The sequence below is a fragment of the Centrocercus urophasianus genome, unplaced genomic scaffold (assembly GCF_019232065.1).
Source record: "Centrocercus urophasianus isolate 14NV4802_14NV808 unplaced genomic scaffold, USGS_Curo_1.0 seq_15, whole genome shotgun sequence".
Taxonomy (NCBI): domain Eukaryota; kingdom Metazoa; phylum Chordata; class Aves; order Galliformes; family Phasianidae; genus Centrocercus; species Centrocercus urophasianus.
Window position 1 is genome coordinate 37,470,363 of NW_024884697.1, and position 14,970 is coordinate 37,485,332.

A 14,970-nucleotide genomic window follows, 5' to 3' on the forward strand; every position below is an offset into this window, starting at 1 on the left:
GAGTTAATGCTTCATGTTGCCTCCAGGCTCTGCTCAATGTGATTGCTTCACTGCAATTGAGTCACATCTTTTTTTTTTTTTTCTTTCTTTAATTTGTGATTACAGAATCTCAAGATTATTTTTATTACCAATGAAAGAAAGGTGGTTGGTGTAATCATGTCACTCCATATTCTGAAATTCCCATGTATAGTCCTGCAGGATTTGTGTCCAGACTGGCTGTGCTCCAACATTATCTTCTTGCTACGTTTGTTGTTGTGGAACAACAACAGGGAATTCAGCTCTGCAATTAAAATATCTCAGAGTACTATTAGATAGTCCAGTCCTTCCAAACACAAATGGTTTAGTTCAGAAAGTATTATTTTTCCAACATTAGGGGTGATTCTCATCTGCTGTCAACCTTTCCCACTGATTGCAACATCATGGAACACTGTAATTTGTGTTCCTAGCAAAGAGTCCATCATTCACTAACATTCAGATATTTAACTCTAACACAGCTCCTCAGCTTGCATCAATCAATGTTGCTGCATTGATTTCAGTTGAGCCATGCCAGCTGAATTGCTATCTTTTTTCCAAAAAGTAGAAAAATAATTGCTTAATACTGTACAGTTTTCAGCCTGACCTTTTGAATTTTAGATCCGGCTTCTGAAAAATTACGTTTTCTACTTCAGAGATCAATCTTTCCTCTTACCACACCCACGCTACTATTGCGTGGCCCCCGCTTCCTTCATGGCTGAGTGAGAATGCTAATGCTTTTCTGCAGTTTTTATTTTGTTTTCACAAACCACCATCAGCAGTAGGTATTGCTATTTCCTAGCCTCACTGTCTCTTCAGCTATAACGCTCCGGCTGCAACCTATTGTATATAAATGCTGTTGATTTCTTCAGACCACATCACTTTGTGAAAAAAAGAAGGAACAAAATAAAACAGATCAAATCTTATTATTGCACTCAACAGTCTGACTGTGCAGGCAGAAGCTCCATATTGAAGGAACTTTAATCCTGACAGGGCTCTTATAGATAAACATATACCAGCGTGTGCAAATCAGAATTCTGGCTGAATGCTTTCAGTATCATTTCCTTGCTTTAACAATCTAAACTTTATTTTCACATTTTCCACAATAATTTCTCATCATTTTTGTGCATTTTCCAGTTCTTACACGGTATAAAGCTGCATATATAGGTGTAATTTGTATGGTTTAATAGTTGTATAAATTCCCCTTTTCACAATGCAAATACTTCTGCTTTCTGGTACAGCAAAACAACAACAACAAAAAAAGATGACATTATTTAGTATTTTCACTGTGTAACTGCTGCCTCCTTTGAAAATAGCAGATTTTATGTAATAGTTAAAACTGTAAACAGTATTTCTGTATTTTTTTTTTTTTCCAAGCAAACTACAATCAGTTTTCAATCAATTTGGTTCAGCTATGCTTTACAGGAAGAATGAATAAAAAGGAAACTGGTCTCGGGAGGGAGGGAAAAGGAGAAACATGCATTTGCTAATGGCATGGTGATACCTTTGCTTCCATATTCATTCTAAATAAACATGAAAGATGTTTGGCGTATGATTGTAGGAAGAACTCATCCACAACACATGCTCTTTATCATAGTAATCCTACAGAAGTGTGTTGCCAATTGCAAGTGATTCACAGCATGCACAATCAGGTTTCACATTGCCAAGATATCCTTAAGTTGTATGAATTGCGTGACTTTGCTTATTTAATAGCATGTTTGCCTCCTTGTGCCTCTTTAAGAGACGGTGTGAGCCCAGAACAATTCTTTGGTATGAAGTTGATATTTTCTTTCTACTTTCAGGTTTTATGACAGTTGTTGCTTGTAATATTCCAAGAAGCTTTCTTCCTACTTGCATTGCTTGCTTGCTGATATACTACATATTGAGCAACCTGAATAGTATAAATATACATATGTAAACTGCACATTTGGATTTCGGCCATCATGCTTGCTTTTAAAGGCTTCAAAATTTGTCTGATTTAAACTAGTACTTAGGAGTTAACTTTATTTATTAGTTCTACATTCCTTCTTTCTAGGCTCTCAAGGATGATGATGCTGAGACTGGGCTGACTGACGGGGAAGAGAAAGAAGAGCCGAAAGAAGTGGAGAAACTAGGGAAAATCCAATATTCTTTGGATTATGACTTCCAGAACAATCAGGTTTGAAACAACTGACCTGTAACATTTCAGTTGTCTGTATGCAAGGGGAGAATGAACTTATACCTGTAGGTACAGTAGAATTTTCTGAAATCCTTACTGAGTAAAGGAAGAATGCAAGACTGCAGATGCATGACAGAAGTATTTCTAAATTAGCATACAGCATACTCTGAATTCATAACTTTAATCAAAATTGAGAACAGTTTCATGTAGTTATTATTAATAATGTATTAAAGTGTCACCAGTCAATATCGAGCTACATTATACTATGAAGCTTACATGTGAACAGCAAAAGATAGCTTCTGCCTCTAGGTATTTAAAACATAAGCAAACAAAAGATGTGAGGAAAAAGAAAGGGACATAAAAGTAATTGTCCCAATTTATTCATCAGTAGATGTTTTAACAAGTTCATAAAATTACTAGAAGTAGCTTTCTCTCACTGCTTCATGTCCACTTTGCCTTATTAACTCGTTATCTCAAATTCTGTTGTTCTCCATGAAAGCACACCTTTTTGATAAAGCAAATTTTGTTAGGAACTGAAAAGCAAATATAAAGTTCTGTCCCTCTCAGAACAGTAAAGTTGAACAGGAAAAATCTCCAGTCAAGAGCTGATTTTGAGAACTGTATTTTATGAAAGGATATGCAATAGGAAGGATACAAATCCATGGGTGCATGTAGTATTGAACACAGTAAATTCACGAGGTATGGATTCCTGTTTTATTTTGCTATTCTAAAACGTGCTGCAGTTTGAAATTTATTGAAGGATAGATGATTGCAAGAGTGGAAAAGGTGATTTGAATTCCTAGAGAGAACAGTATAGGTTTGATATCGCTTGAAACTCAAAACCAAAATTGAGGTTATTAATCTGTTGCAGGGTTAAAAGACAAGATAATTAACATACTTCCTAGAGCATGTTGCCTCTGTTTTAGAGAGACAGATTTTAGTAGGGAATTGCATTGCTTTTCCAATCTGTTAACTACATACATACCATAGATTTGTTTTTCACTCTTTGATTTAAAAGACTCATGTATGTTTATCCTGAACCTATCCATGTATTCATGAAATGTGCATCTAGAACAAGAATGTGAGAGAAGAGGAAAGGTTCTCTACTTATGACTAAATTAAATGATCTCTAGAGGTCCATACTTTGGAAATCATGCAGGCCACACAGTGGATTTAAAACTACAAAAAATAAGTCCAGCTTTGAGGAATCTCCCAGAAGCCAGGAGTTGTTTTCTTTGTTTAGCTGTAATGTTCTTTATTCCATTTGCTAGATCTTCTGTTTCCAATTTTAAGCAGTTCATTCATGAGAGAGGCCAATATGTTGTGACTGAAGAACTGATATAGAGGAAAGTATTCTCCCAGCTCCTAATCACTTGTCTCTAGATTGACCTTGAAGAGTCACTTGAATACTTACTTTAGTTTCATGTCCATGAAATAAGAATGAAAAGTATTTTCTTACTCTTCATTATTCTCATGCAGCCTAGTGTAGGCTGGGATGTCTAGACAACATATCATATGACTTCATCTGTTACACTGAAAGATGGCTGTGGCATTTACACGTTTCAAATGTGCTTCAATCCTATTTTTAAAATGTCTTAAGAGATTTAAGATACTAACTTCTCTATCTTATAGTGAGATTAAGAATTGTCATTAGGACTTAGTTAACAATGGGCTAGTTTTCATGGGATTTCATTTTGAAAATATTGTCCCTAGATTACAGCCCAAATCAAGCTATATACGCAGCAAGAGAAATTAAATACAAGGAAGACTGGAAGACCCATTTGCTTTCAGTTAAGCTCCATCTTAAATCTGCTTTTGATAAATTACCTTTTTGTGTTTTGAGGGGAAAGGTTAAGTATTGGTGATTTAGAACACAAATTCTGCAGTCAAAATTAGACATTCTTGATTGTTTAATAATGTGATTTCTATTCATGGTGCCCAGCGTAGAAAAATAATGCATAAGAGGCGATAGCAATTGAAAGTTATTTGATTGCAGTCTTTAAAAAGATGAAGTCTGTATTTATCTGTAATCAGCTGCCCTTTGAAAACCTCTTTTCCACTTAAAAACAGCTTTTGTACTGTCTGCATCTGCCATAATTGATTTTCAAAAGTCTGTAGTGTTGCTTCATTTTGCCTTCCTTGAAGGTCGGGGAGAAATGCTTTTCATAACCCAGAAATAGAGTGTGGATGTGTGCTTCTCTGTTACAGGGTGATTTTTTTTAGCTGTTCTGTTGGTTTTTTTTTTAATAAACATCTCTTTGAAATTTCATTTTGCTCTTTTTCTGTCTTTTCAGCTTCTGGTTGGAATTATTCAAGCAGCTGAGCTGCCTGCATTAGATATGGGTGGTACATCTGATCCCTATGTGAAAGTGTTCCTGCTGCCTGATAAGAAGAAGAAATATGAAACAAAAGTCCACAGGAAGACTCTTAACCCTGTTTTCAATGAGCAATTTACATTCAAGGTATTATTTTTTATATATAATTATTGAAATATTTTTATTTATCCACTGTGTATCTCATGCTGGACTACTAAGTTAGATAACCTAGATAATTGGCAACTGCAGCATAGCATAGTTATTTTCCCTGTTTTTTCTCTGATGTTCGATCTTATGATGAAAATAATGTAACACAAGGACAGATCTCAGCAAGTATAAAATGCAGAGTTTGATTTTAGGCATTTCAATTATCCTAATTTATGAAAATCTGATCCATGTCTCATGACTGGATGAAACTTACCAGAAAGTAGGAAAACAGTGCCACTTCGACAAATGTCAGGTGAATTTCACTAAACCAGCATTTGCTTTAAATATCTCTGTGGCCTGATTTATGAATTTCAGTATACCATTTCTTTTTGCCTCAAAAATAAATGAGAACTCACGGAAGGTAAATGAATGAAGGAATATATGACAGATTAATCTTACTAGACTTTGTCATAGCTATTCTTTACCATGCTACTTTACATGTGAATAGAAATCACATCTTGGCTTAATAACATATGTATTAAATAAATGTAGCTAACACCCCTACGTTGTAACATTTAAGTTGTTCCAGTTGTTCCCCTCAATTGTGTCTTTCTAAAACTGTAGCCATACCTATGCTCCAGTTAAATGAAATAAAGAAATTCTATTCAGTATGTTTCAAAGGGCTTCTCCTAATATACATTCCTCTGCTGTTACTGGAGGCCTTTCTATCTTATAACGACAGCCACAGATTGAAAACAGGAACAGTGAAAGACTCAGGCTATGTAATCATTCAATGAGAAAGATATCCCTGGAAGCCAGAACTACTACTGCATATATAAGCTTATGTTTTCCCTTGAAGATGTTCATAAAAATAATCTTTTGTGGGGAGTTATTTTTTTCTTGAGCTTTCCTAAGAGACTATTTAAAAGAAAACAGTGTTATAAATTACAGATTCCCGTGCAGCTCACAAAAGAAAAGAAAGAATCAATAATGCTGTCATCTAAAATGAAGACACAAAATATAAATCAGAGCATCCACTCTTGGACTATAATGTCCGTTTATTTTAAGTCACATCGTAACATGCAAATTTTATTCTACAGAAAAAATGTTTCTTTTCCAAGCAAGACATGACAGAAGTGTTTAGGTGCTTATCAATATGGTACTAATCATTCCCTGTGTAATGTGGTCTGTACTTGAGAGAAAACTCACGGAGCATGCCAAGTACTGTCATTGTACTGGGACTACAGTAAAAAAAAACAAGTGACCATTTAAATAGTGTTGCAACTTTAATAAGTAATTTCCTTGGGAACTACCAATGGTATCACTCTTAAAGGGTGCAGGTGTTCACCAGGCTGCAGTAATATTAAGTATATACATGCACTGAGCTGCTGAAAGGAAGCAGAAATCCAAGCTGAACTGCACCAGAAATATTCCTCCTCATTCCCATGATGGTGATTAAATGATCCCACAGAAAGATTCCTGCACTTCCTCAAGGCAGGAACAAGGTTCCTGTCTGGGAGGGTGATGTGTCTGTGCTGGAAGAAGGATCTTCTATGTGTCTTTTAGCGAGGTCTCACCTGCACTCAGAGGCTGAGCCTCTCTGAGCAGAGCAGAAGGCAAGGAGCAGGAGCAATCCTTTACAAGAGCTGGGAGCGTCCTTGGTCGTCCTGAACAAAGCTGTGGGCTAAGGCTGCAGTAGAGGTAATGAAGGGGGGAAGCACTGCTACTAGATCTTCTTTAAAAATGAAGGTAGCTAAAATAAGCTTTATTGAGGTCAAGTTAATGATAAAAAATACACAGCAGTAAGTGTAGCCTTCTCCTGCATTCCAAATGACCAGGATCCATTAGGTGCAATTGTAAACTGCTGCAGAAGGGAGCTGTAGAACATTTCTCTTCTCCTGTTTTTGATGCTGCATAAAAAAGAAGTGAAATTTTCCAGAATTTTGCCTTCCACATAAATATTCCTTCTATAGCTTTTTAGAAGCTACAAATAATTTACAGAATCAAAACAGCTTTTGCAGTCGTATTTGTGTACTTTTACTGCAATGCACCCACCCTGTACCCACTGAAATTACTGTACTCAGTAATGGCAGCTGGAACTGGCTCTCAACTTGAAAAGGTTCTTAAATGTCAGGAAAAAAGATAAACTACTTGTGTTATTTGGTAGTATTTTAAAGAACAAGTGGAAGCCAAACAAACAACAAAAGACAGCAGTCCTATGTTTTAAACAGACCAGAACATACAACAGTTAACAAGGCCAGCGAAAGTGCTGTGCTTTCGGTTCTTTTTTCATGTAGACAATTAGCAGAGGAATGTTTACTGAAGCCCATGGAAATCATTCATACTTGCAGAATATGTTCAGATTGACCAAGTGTTCAATGTTAAGTGCAAACATTTCCTAAATTAGAGTTTTCTAGACAGCCACTCAAGTATAGCTTACCTGAGCTACACATCTTCATCTGAATATTAAAAATGTGACTCATAAACGTCCAAACCCACAGCATCTGTCTGAAACACATCAGCTGGAGAATTAGACAGAAATTGGCCTACTGCCACATGATTTCTAACTATGCACTGTGACTTACAGGTACCTTAGTGTCTGCAGTGTGAAAGGTATCATAATGAAAAATATGCTGTGGGAAGTAAGAGGTAGTGGTGCTGTAAGAAAACTATTTAGTGTCTAATTACTTTGTGTCAGATACAGCAAGCCACTTCTGTTTTTTCATCAGTCTGGGAACTACCCATTTCTGAGTGATGACAGCTGATTTATAGGGGAAAAGATACCATTGTGTGAAAAGTTCATGTGTCTTCAGTGCAAATAATTGGGCTTCCTGTTTCAGTTTCATCAACCACAATATAATTTGAAGTAGAAGGAGAAAACCCGGTAGAGTGATGAGTGAGCTGCCACATTGTTCTATTGAGTGCCATAGTCTGGTCTCAAAAAATACTGCATGTGGTGACTCTGAAACAAATACACCTCATAATTTTCTCTGCTTTTCAATTTACCTGAGATGACAGCTGATAAACTAAAGAAATAGATTTGCATTATAGTGAACTGATCTTTATTGTCAGAGATACTGAGTTTGTCATTTTCTCTTCTTTACAGGTGCCATACTCCGAGCTGGGTGGAAAAACTTTAGTGATGGCAGTTTATGATTTTGATCGCTTCTCCAAACATGATATTATTGGGGAATATAAGGTTGCAATGAACACGGTGGACTTTGGCCATGTGACTGAGGAGTGGAGGGACTTGCAAAGCGCAGAGAAAGAGGAGGTAATAAAAATTATCTGCTTCTTTTTTTCAGGACACTTTTATTCTCAGCTAGAGAAACATTCAAACTAGCAACATCATTTTTGCCAAGACAGTCCCCATCTGTTATCAACATTTCTCAGACTTCACCTGATAAATTTTGATAAGCATCTTTTCCAATACTCACTGAAAAGATGCATTCTCCTTTGCTAATCCTATTTTCAATCTTACTGATACTTTATGCAGAATATTAAGGGAAGTTTTTATGAGTTTGACTTTTTCTTGGATTGTTGCATTTACGGTACATGTAGTTTGTATTTTAATCATAAGAATAATTGCATTTAGTCTTTTTTGTGGCCTTAAATTCTGAATGTTTTCATCTCAAAGCATCTTACTGTGCATGAAAATAATGGTAGGTTTTCATTTAAATGATTTAAAATGTTATTGGACTGCTATGCAATAATATCCATTGAGTAGAATTGTGGATTTAACAAAGACCTTGAAAGGTGTGGCATCTCACTCAAATATTAATCACCTTTTATTTCTTTCCTCTCTGTGCCAACATACAGTACATCCATTATTTAATAAGTGTAGTCCAGCATGTACACAAGACACTTTTTGGAAATATTTCACCATTACATTGTGTGTTCTGTGAGGGTTGTCATACTGGCACATCCACCTTTTTTACCTACTATAAGACTATTTTGTACTCAGTTTTTCATTTTTTTTTTTGTTTTGATTGCCCACTCTTAGTAATAAGAGTGCACGGCATGCTTCAGTTCTCTAGTGAAAGAAGAAGGAATCTGAATCTCCTCATTGTCTGATGTAGGTAACGAGCTGCTCTGGATTCAAACCACAGTTTCTGTAATTGAAAGGACAATATCTGAATGAAATCTTACCGTAATACAAGTGACAAAAAACTGATTATTGAATTAAGACTGTAAGTTATGGAAAATTGAGCAAATATATCATGTTGCCTTCTCAGAATTTCCAAAATGGTAGATTTCAGTCTTGCCATTTTGAGTGTTTGCTTTTAAGGACAGTATTTTCAAATGGATTTCTTCTACTACTTACTGATTTAAAGTCAGAGTTACATTGAGACTATTCTGCATGGCATTATTTCATTGTGACAATGTGTGGCTCCCTTATTACATGTGACATTGGTAACCATGCTATGGGATGTTTTTCTTCCAACCTTAGAGATAAAGATGAAATAGCAATTTGGAAAAGAAACCTTCAGCGAGAACCAAGAGAGTTACATCTGTCAGTGGTTTGGGGAGCTGTATTTCACAGAAAATGTCATTCATATTTCCAGATTTGACTACTGCCAAGTACTTCACGACCTTCAAAGTTCCAGGCTCTTTGCTCAGCAGCAAAGATCCCAAGCAAATTCTGATAGATTTTATGCAGTAAATAGCAAGAGACAGGGCTGAGAGAGGTTCTTTTTTTACAAACCTGTTACTGGTTAACACAGCAGACATTTCAGAATTCATAGCAGATATAGCTGTGACCAAGCGGTACTCTAGCTTCAGAATTAGCAAATACAGTACTACACACACAAAGACTAATATGACTTACATAGGGCAGATGTGTAGCAACTGAAACATGCACGTGTCTTGGTAGTGATCATATGGCAGCCTAGCTAACTGACTGTAAGAAAACACAATACAAATTGAATTAAAATCCTAAGCAACTGCAGTTCATCCAAAGTCATGTGATAAATGAAATTATATTACCACAAAAAAATCTTCTGTAGACTATTCTACATTTTATAGTTGCATAATGAATTCATACCTGACAAGTGCACCTAGATGTAATCTACATTATTTGAAGAATAACATGATATATTTTCTTTTTTGCCCTTACAACATTTAGTTAGGTTTTTGAGTTCTTAACAAGCTACTGCTAATTAGAATTCTGAATATGTTGGCAATTAAGTATCAGATACCAAAATATCCTTAATATCTTGATTATGATGCCAAAACAAGATTTTTGCCAAAGCACATCAGTGGCAAAGTCACCTTGAAGGAGCCATATAGGTGGCATCAGTCAAATGGAGTATAAAAATCTTATTTTCATTTCACTTGATGTAGAATTCTGTTGTTGACACCGTAGAATACACAATTTAATTAACTCTGTTATCACAGAGGGCAAAATCATTTTACGAGCTGTTACTCCTCTATTTGCTCATAAAGTTCCACTGTACTTTCCGTCTTTTTTTCTAAATGGGCTTGAAATTGATGGCAGAGGATGAAGATTTAATGAAATATTTGAAGTTCTACTTCTCAAAGCCCAGCCATTTGAATGCCATCTCTCTGATACTCCCTTCTCTTCTGGAAAGGGTCTTATTAATATATTTATGTTGGTGAAGCACTTGGAAGGTACAAGACTTCATGTAAGTATTTGTTATGGCTGAGAAGGGCTTTGTGAATGTATGATGGTGATTTATCTATTAGTCCTTCAGTCTCCTGCATCTGAATGCATGGGAGGGAAGAGTGGTAGATACTGAAAGATGAGTCACTTCTACCAAGTCTGACATACAATGTTTCGGGCACAGAGCATTAAAGAAACAGATGACAGGAGTTCTCTCCTCTGTGTCGTCTACCAGATGTCATTACCATTAACTTTATCTGAGTACAAACTACACCCAGTGTCTGTTATCACTCCAGTACAGAAGGTCAGGCAGACCTCTTCTTTACTCACTGCAGCATGATTCACACTGAGAGTCATCTCTCACATACTTCAACTGATTTCACTTCAGCCATTTCTGTTATATTGGTACTTCAGTTGAAAACCTGTTGTAGCAAACATTCAAAGAAATTTTGGTAAGTGGGGGAAGGAAGAACAGAAACAACTCTTTCTTTTGAAAGCAGTTGAGAAACAGAGCCTCCTTCAGTAAGGATAGAGATCTTCAAACTGACACTGTCTACTGTCAAGACTTCTGCAGACCTCTAATGACTGCCATCATGTTACTCCATGGACAGGAAACCCACTGCAGATAGATCACTTGATCATTTGGGAGGGAAGATTTAGGTTGGATGTCAGGGGGAAATTCTTTACAGAGAGAGTGGTGAGGTGCTGGAACAGGCTGCCCAGAGAGGTTGTGGATGCCACGTCCCTGAAAATGTTCAAGGCCAGATTGGATGGGGCCCTGGGCAGCCTCGTTTAGTATTAAATGTGGAGGTTGGTGGCCCTGCATGTGGCAGGGGGTTGGAGATTCTTGATCCCTGAGGTCCCTTCCAACCCTGGCCATTCTTTGATTCTGTGATGTGTTTCACAGTGGACTGTAATGGGAATGTTTGTGTGTGGCTTCTGAGGTGGAAATCTGCTGGAAAACATCAGCAAGGTGGGCAAAGCTTCTTTCCTATTTGATATATAAACCCAGTCAGAGAGATGCTACAATACTGCCTTGAAGATAGGTAAAATGGAGGCAATCTGCAGTTAGGAAGTGGAATACCACTTTTGTGAATCTTGGCAGTTACACTATTCATATGGACTGTCTTCCTTGAAAGTAAAAGGAGATTGAAAGAAAGAGGTGGAAAAGAGGGCATGTTTATTTCATCTTTTGTTAAGCTCCATAGAAGTTGAATACTGACAAAACTAGTAAGCTGGCTAACTTAGTGAATCCTGAGCACTGAAACTTGTAGAGAGTTAAGAGCAAAGGACTTTTTTACAAATGTCACTGTCAAATCAATGCAGCAAATCACTGTCATTTTCTGTTATATCAGAGATGGATAGAAGATCTAATAGGCCTTTTCCAATCTCTAATAATAACACTTAGCTCTTGTACAGCTTTGCAGATATCATAATGCTTCACAAAGGAAGTATTATTATCACTATGGAGATGCTGTCAGAATGTCAGACAAATTTTAAAATGAGAGGTCTCCTTTATTTAGCAGAATACTATATTTGATCGCTTTGTTTTCTGTATGGTGCTCAAGTTTTCTCAAATTCACTTCAACTTTAAAATGTTAAATTTAAAATGTTACATTTAAGGTTTTTTAGTTTTCAAATTTTGTGGCAGAATTACATGCAGTAATTGCACAACGTTAAGTGTAGACCAAGCACATCTGTCCTAAAGAGGAACTGAATATTTTAGAGAGACAGAACAGGACAGAAGATCTTAATATGAGCAAAATGGCTTAAGTTTGAGAATAAGCAAGCCTGATGTGAAATCATTCAGTAGTTAATCAGCTCTTTTTTCATCTTTACATTGAAGATGTTGAAATGCTATGATTTTATAGGTGAAACCACATGATTTAGTAGAGCAGCTGCTGTACTGTTTCAGGCTATTAGAATTCTGCATTTCTTTTATCACCTTCCATGTTCAAACTGCTGACAACCCCGCTGTATACATTTGTTGAGTACCATGTTTCTTTACTCTCTCTGGAAAAGGCATCTAACTTTGGAGGTCAGAGACATCCTTTTTTATATAACAAGAAGAATTGGCTTACCTGAAATCAAAAGGGATTCACCTCGGACTGTCTGACTCTATAGAAATTAAATTCAAATTCAGAGGGTGGAGTATAAGAAGCACAAGTTTTGTGATAATGTTATGTTCTGCCTCTTGCTGGTGCCCGTTGATTCAGGATCAGAATCTCAGAAAAACTTGCATGGCGTGATTGTTGGAAATGTGCATATTAGCATTTGACTTTCAAGCATGGAAAAGCATCTCGAGGTTAAACTGCTGACAAAATGTATCCTACACTTGCTGCTGTCCATTTTTTAATAATCCATACACAAAAAAATGATTTGAGACAAGATACATTCCTAATGACGTTGTAGAAAGCTACAAAGTCAAAAGAAGGAACAGTGGACAACTCCCCAACACTACATCTTCATGTTACTGTTTTTTGGGTTTTTTAAAGTGCTTGAGTATAGGATATTTTTAAATGTATAATGGAGGAGAAAGAGTAGACCAACCAAGGAGTTTGAAAGCACTGGACTTAAACACAAAGTGGCATTTGGAAAGGAAGATTCTGGACAGCCTTTTAATAGGCTTTTCAGAAAGATACTAAGAGGGATCAAAATCATCAAAAGAATTCTTTTTACAAAGGCTAAAGTAAAATCTATGTTGCTTAGTTGCTGGAAGCATTCTGCTATGTAGCTGCAGGTGATTCATTCAGCTCGTTGATGTATCTGTCATTTGCATGGATTGAAGTATATTCTAAGTGAGAGGCCCCAGGGCATGAAGAGATGTTTTGGACTGAAGCTACAGAAGGAATGCCAGGGAATTCAGCCATAACTTGCTGGGACTCCCACTCATACAACTATAATCTGGGAGGGACTATAAGCATGTGTTCAGAATCTACTGATTGGCATAAAAGGGCCACACAACATGCTGTAAATTGGGCATGTTCAAGCAGTAGCTTGTGGCTCACAAATGATTGCATGCATTGCAGCAAATAATTGCATGCATTTTGATACATTGGCTAAACACTGTGCTCTGAACAGCAAGGAATACACAGGCATGCTTTCCATTTTGATAAAGGCGTTTGAGAATAGATTTCAAGATTGCCAAAAAAAAATCACTGATTTATCTTTGAGATACCATTGTCAATTGATATAAATATATTACATGTAAATTTTCAAATAGAGTGTAGAAAGTTACGATCAGGTATTCGACTCAAAAATGTGATCATGTCTCTTTACCAGACTTCCACAATCCTTCACAGTCACACCGTATTCATGCCATTGCTTTTGGGAATATATTTTTAACAGTTATTGTCAAGCATGACACACAGGAAGAGTAAAATTTCATCAAAAATCTCTGATGAACAACTTGAGAGCTCTCTAAGAGTTGCAGCCATTGAACCAGCCAGATGGGTTAGTTTTACAAAAAAAGAAGGTCAAATATCCCTCTAGTTTTATGGCTTTGTTTCTTTTTTTTTTTTTTTTCTTTTTTTTTTTTTTTTTTTTTATTTTATTTTATTTTTTTTTTTTAATATTTTAAGAAAAATATTAAAAATTGAAAGGTTTTGTTACTTACATATTAATGATATCAGATATTGTACGAGGGCTGCTCTGAAAGTAATGCTTCCTGTTTTATTATGTTGGTTCACAACATCAGAGGCAGATGTTGATGGTATAGCAGTGGAGCTGGAACCTTCCCATCAATATTCCATTATATTTTGTTGCTGTGTGACAGATGGCAGCGGAAGGCCAGTCTGACAGAATGGCATCTGACATGGAAGTGGATACGGAGCAAAGATGTGTCACTGAATTCCTTCATGTAGAAAAAATGGCACCCATTGACATTCACTAAGGCTTGATGAATGTTTGTGGAGACCAAATGGTGGATGTGAGCCCAGTGAGGTGGTGTGTAGTGCATTTCAGCAGTGGCAACAGTGGGTCACCTCCACTGGTGCAGATTTTTAGGAGTGCAGTGTGCAGGCTCTTTTTCATCACTGGCAAAAATGCACAGCTAGTGGAGGTGAATGTGTTGAAAAACATTGTTTTGTAGTCGAGAATTCACTCAATCAAAATGTGTTGTAGTTTCCATGGAAGTATATAGGAGGCATTACTTTCACAGCAATTTATATACATATGTCCCAAGACAGTTCTCAACAAGATGGCAGCTTTGTCAGAAATAGGTTGAGGCCTAATTTGGGACGCTGCCCTCTGGCTGTTGTGCCTGCTTCAAACTAAGGGATCTTGGTTGCCAAAGGTACCCAATGTATTTTTGAAAAGGTTAAAAGACAAAGATTTAGGAATAGCAATCTGAGAAAGAAAAGGATTAGTCATCTTCATTTTTTTCATCAGGTCTCTCTAAACACCAATTTATACCATGTCATGGATTACCATAAAAATCATTTAGCCTCTTTTCAGAGTCTGTTGTGTTTTGGTTTAGTTTAATAATGAGTTTAACTAGCATTTGAAGCATTTGAAGTGTGCTATGACAGGAATTAGCACAAAATGCCCTTATTTTAGAGAAACCATTGTTAAAATCTAAGACAGTATTTTCAGTTTGGTAGTATTGGGCTTTTAGTGGTTTTATGTTAATATGTTTAAGAGACAGAATGATTTTAGGCACATGAATTTAGGATTTTTTTCTAGGTTTCATTTCTAGGCTAAATTGATAACATAGA

At 36.4% G+C, this 14,970-nt stretch overlaps 1 protein-coding gene across 2 annotated transcripts in view; it reads left to right on the forward strand.

Moving 5' to 3' along the window:
- The window catches only part of SYT1 (synaptotagmin 1), a 258,525-nt gene that overhangs the window by 181,753 nt on the left and 61,802 nt on the right, over positions 1-14,970 (forward strand). For both annotated transcript variants that reach the window (XM_042815939.1, XM_042815940.1), the window contains exons 5-7: positions 2,048-2,170; positions 4,465-4,632; positions 7,739-7,906. In XM_042815939.1, the coding sequence (XP_042671873.1) occupies positions 2,048-2,170; positions 4,465-4,632; positions 7,739-7,906 (459 nt within the window). The remainder of the gene's footprint in view (positions 1-2,047; positions 2,171-4,464; positions 4,633-7,738; positions 7,907-14,970) is intronic.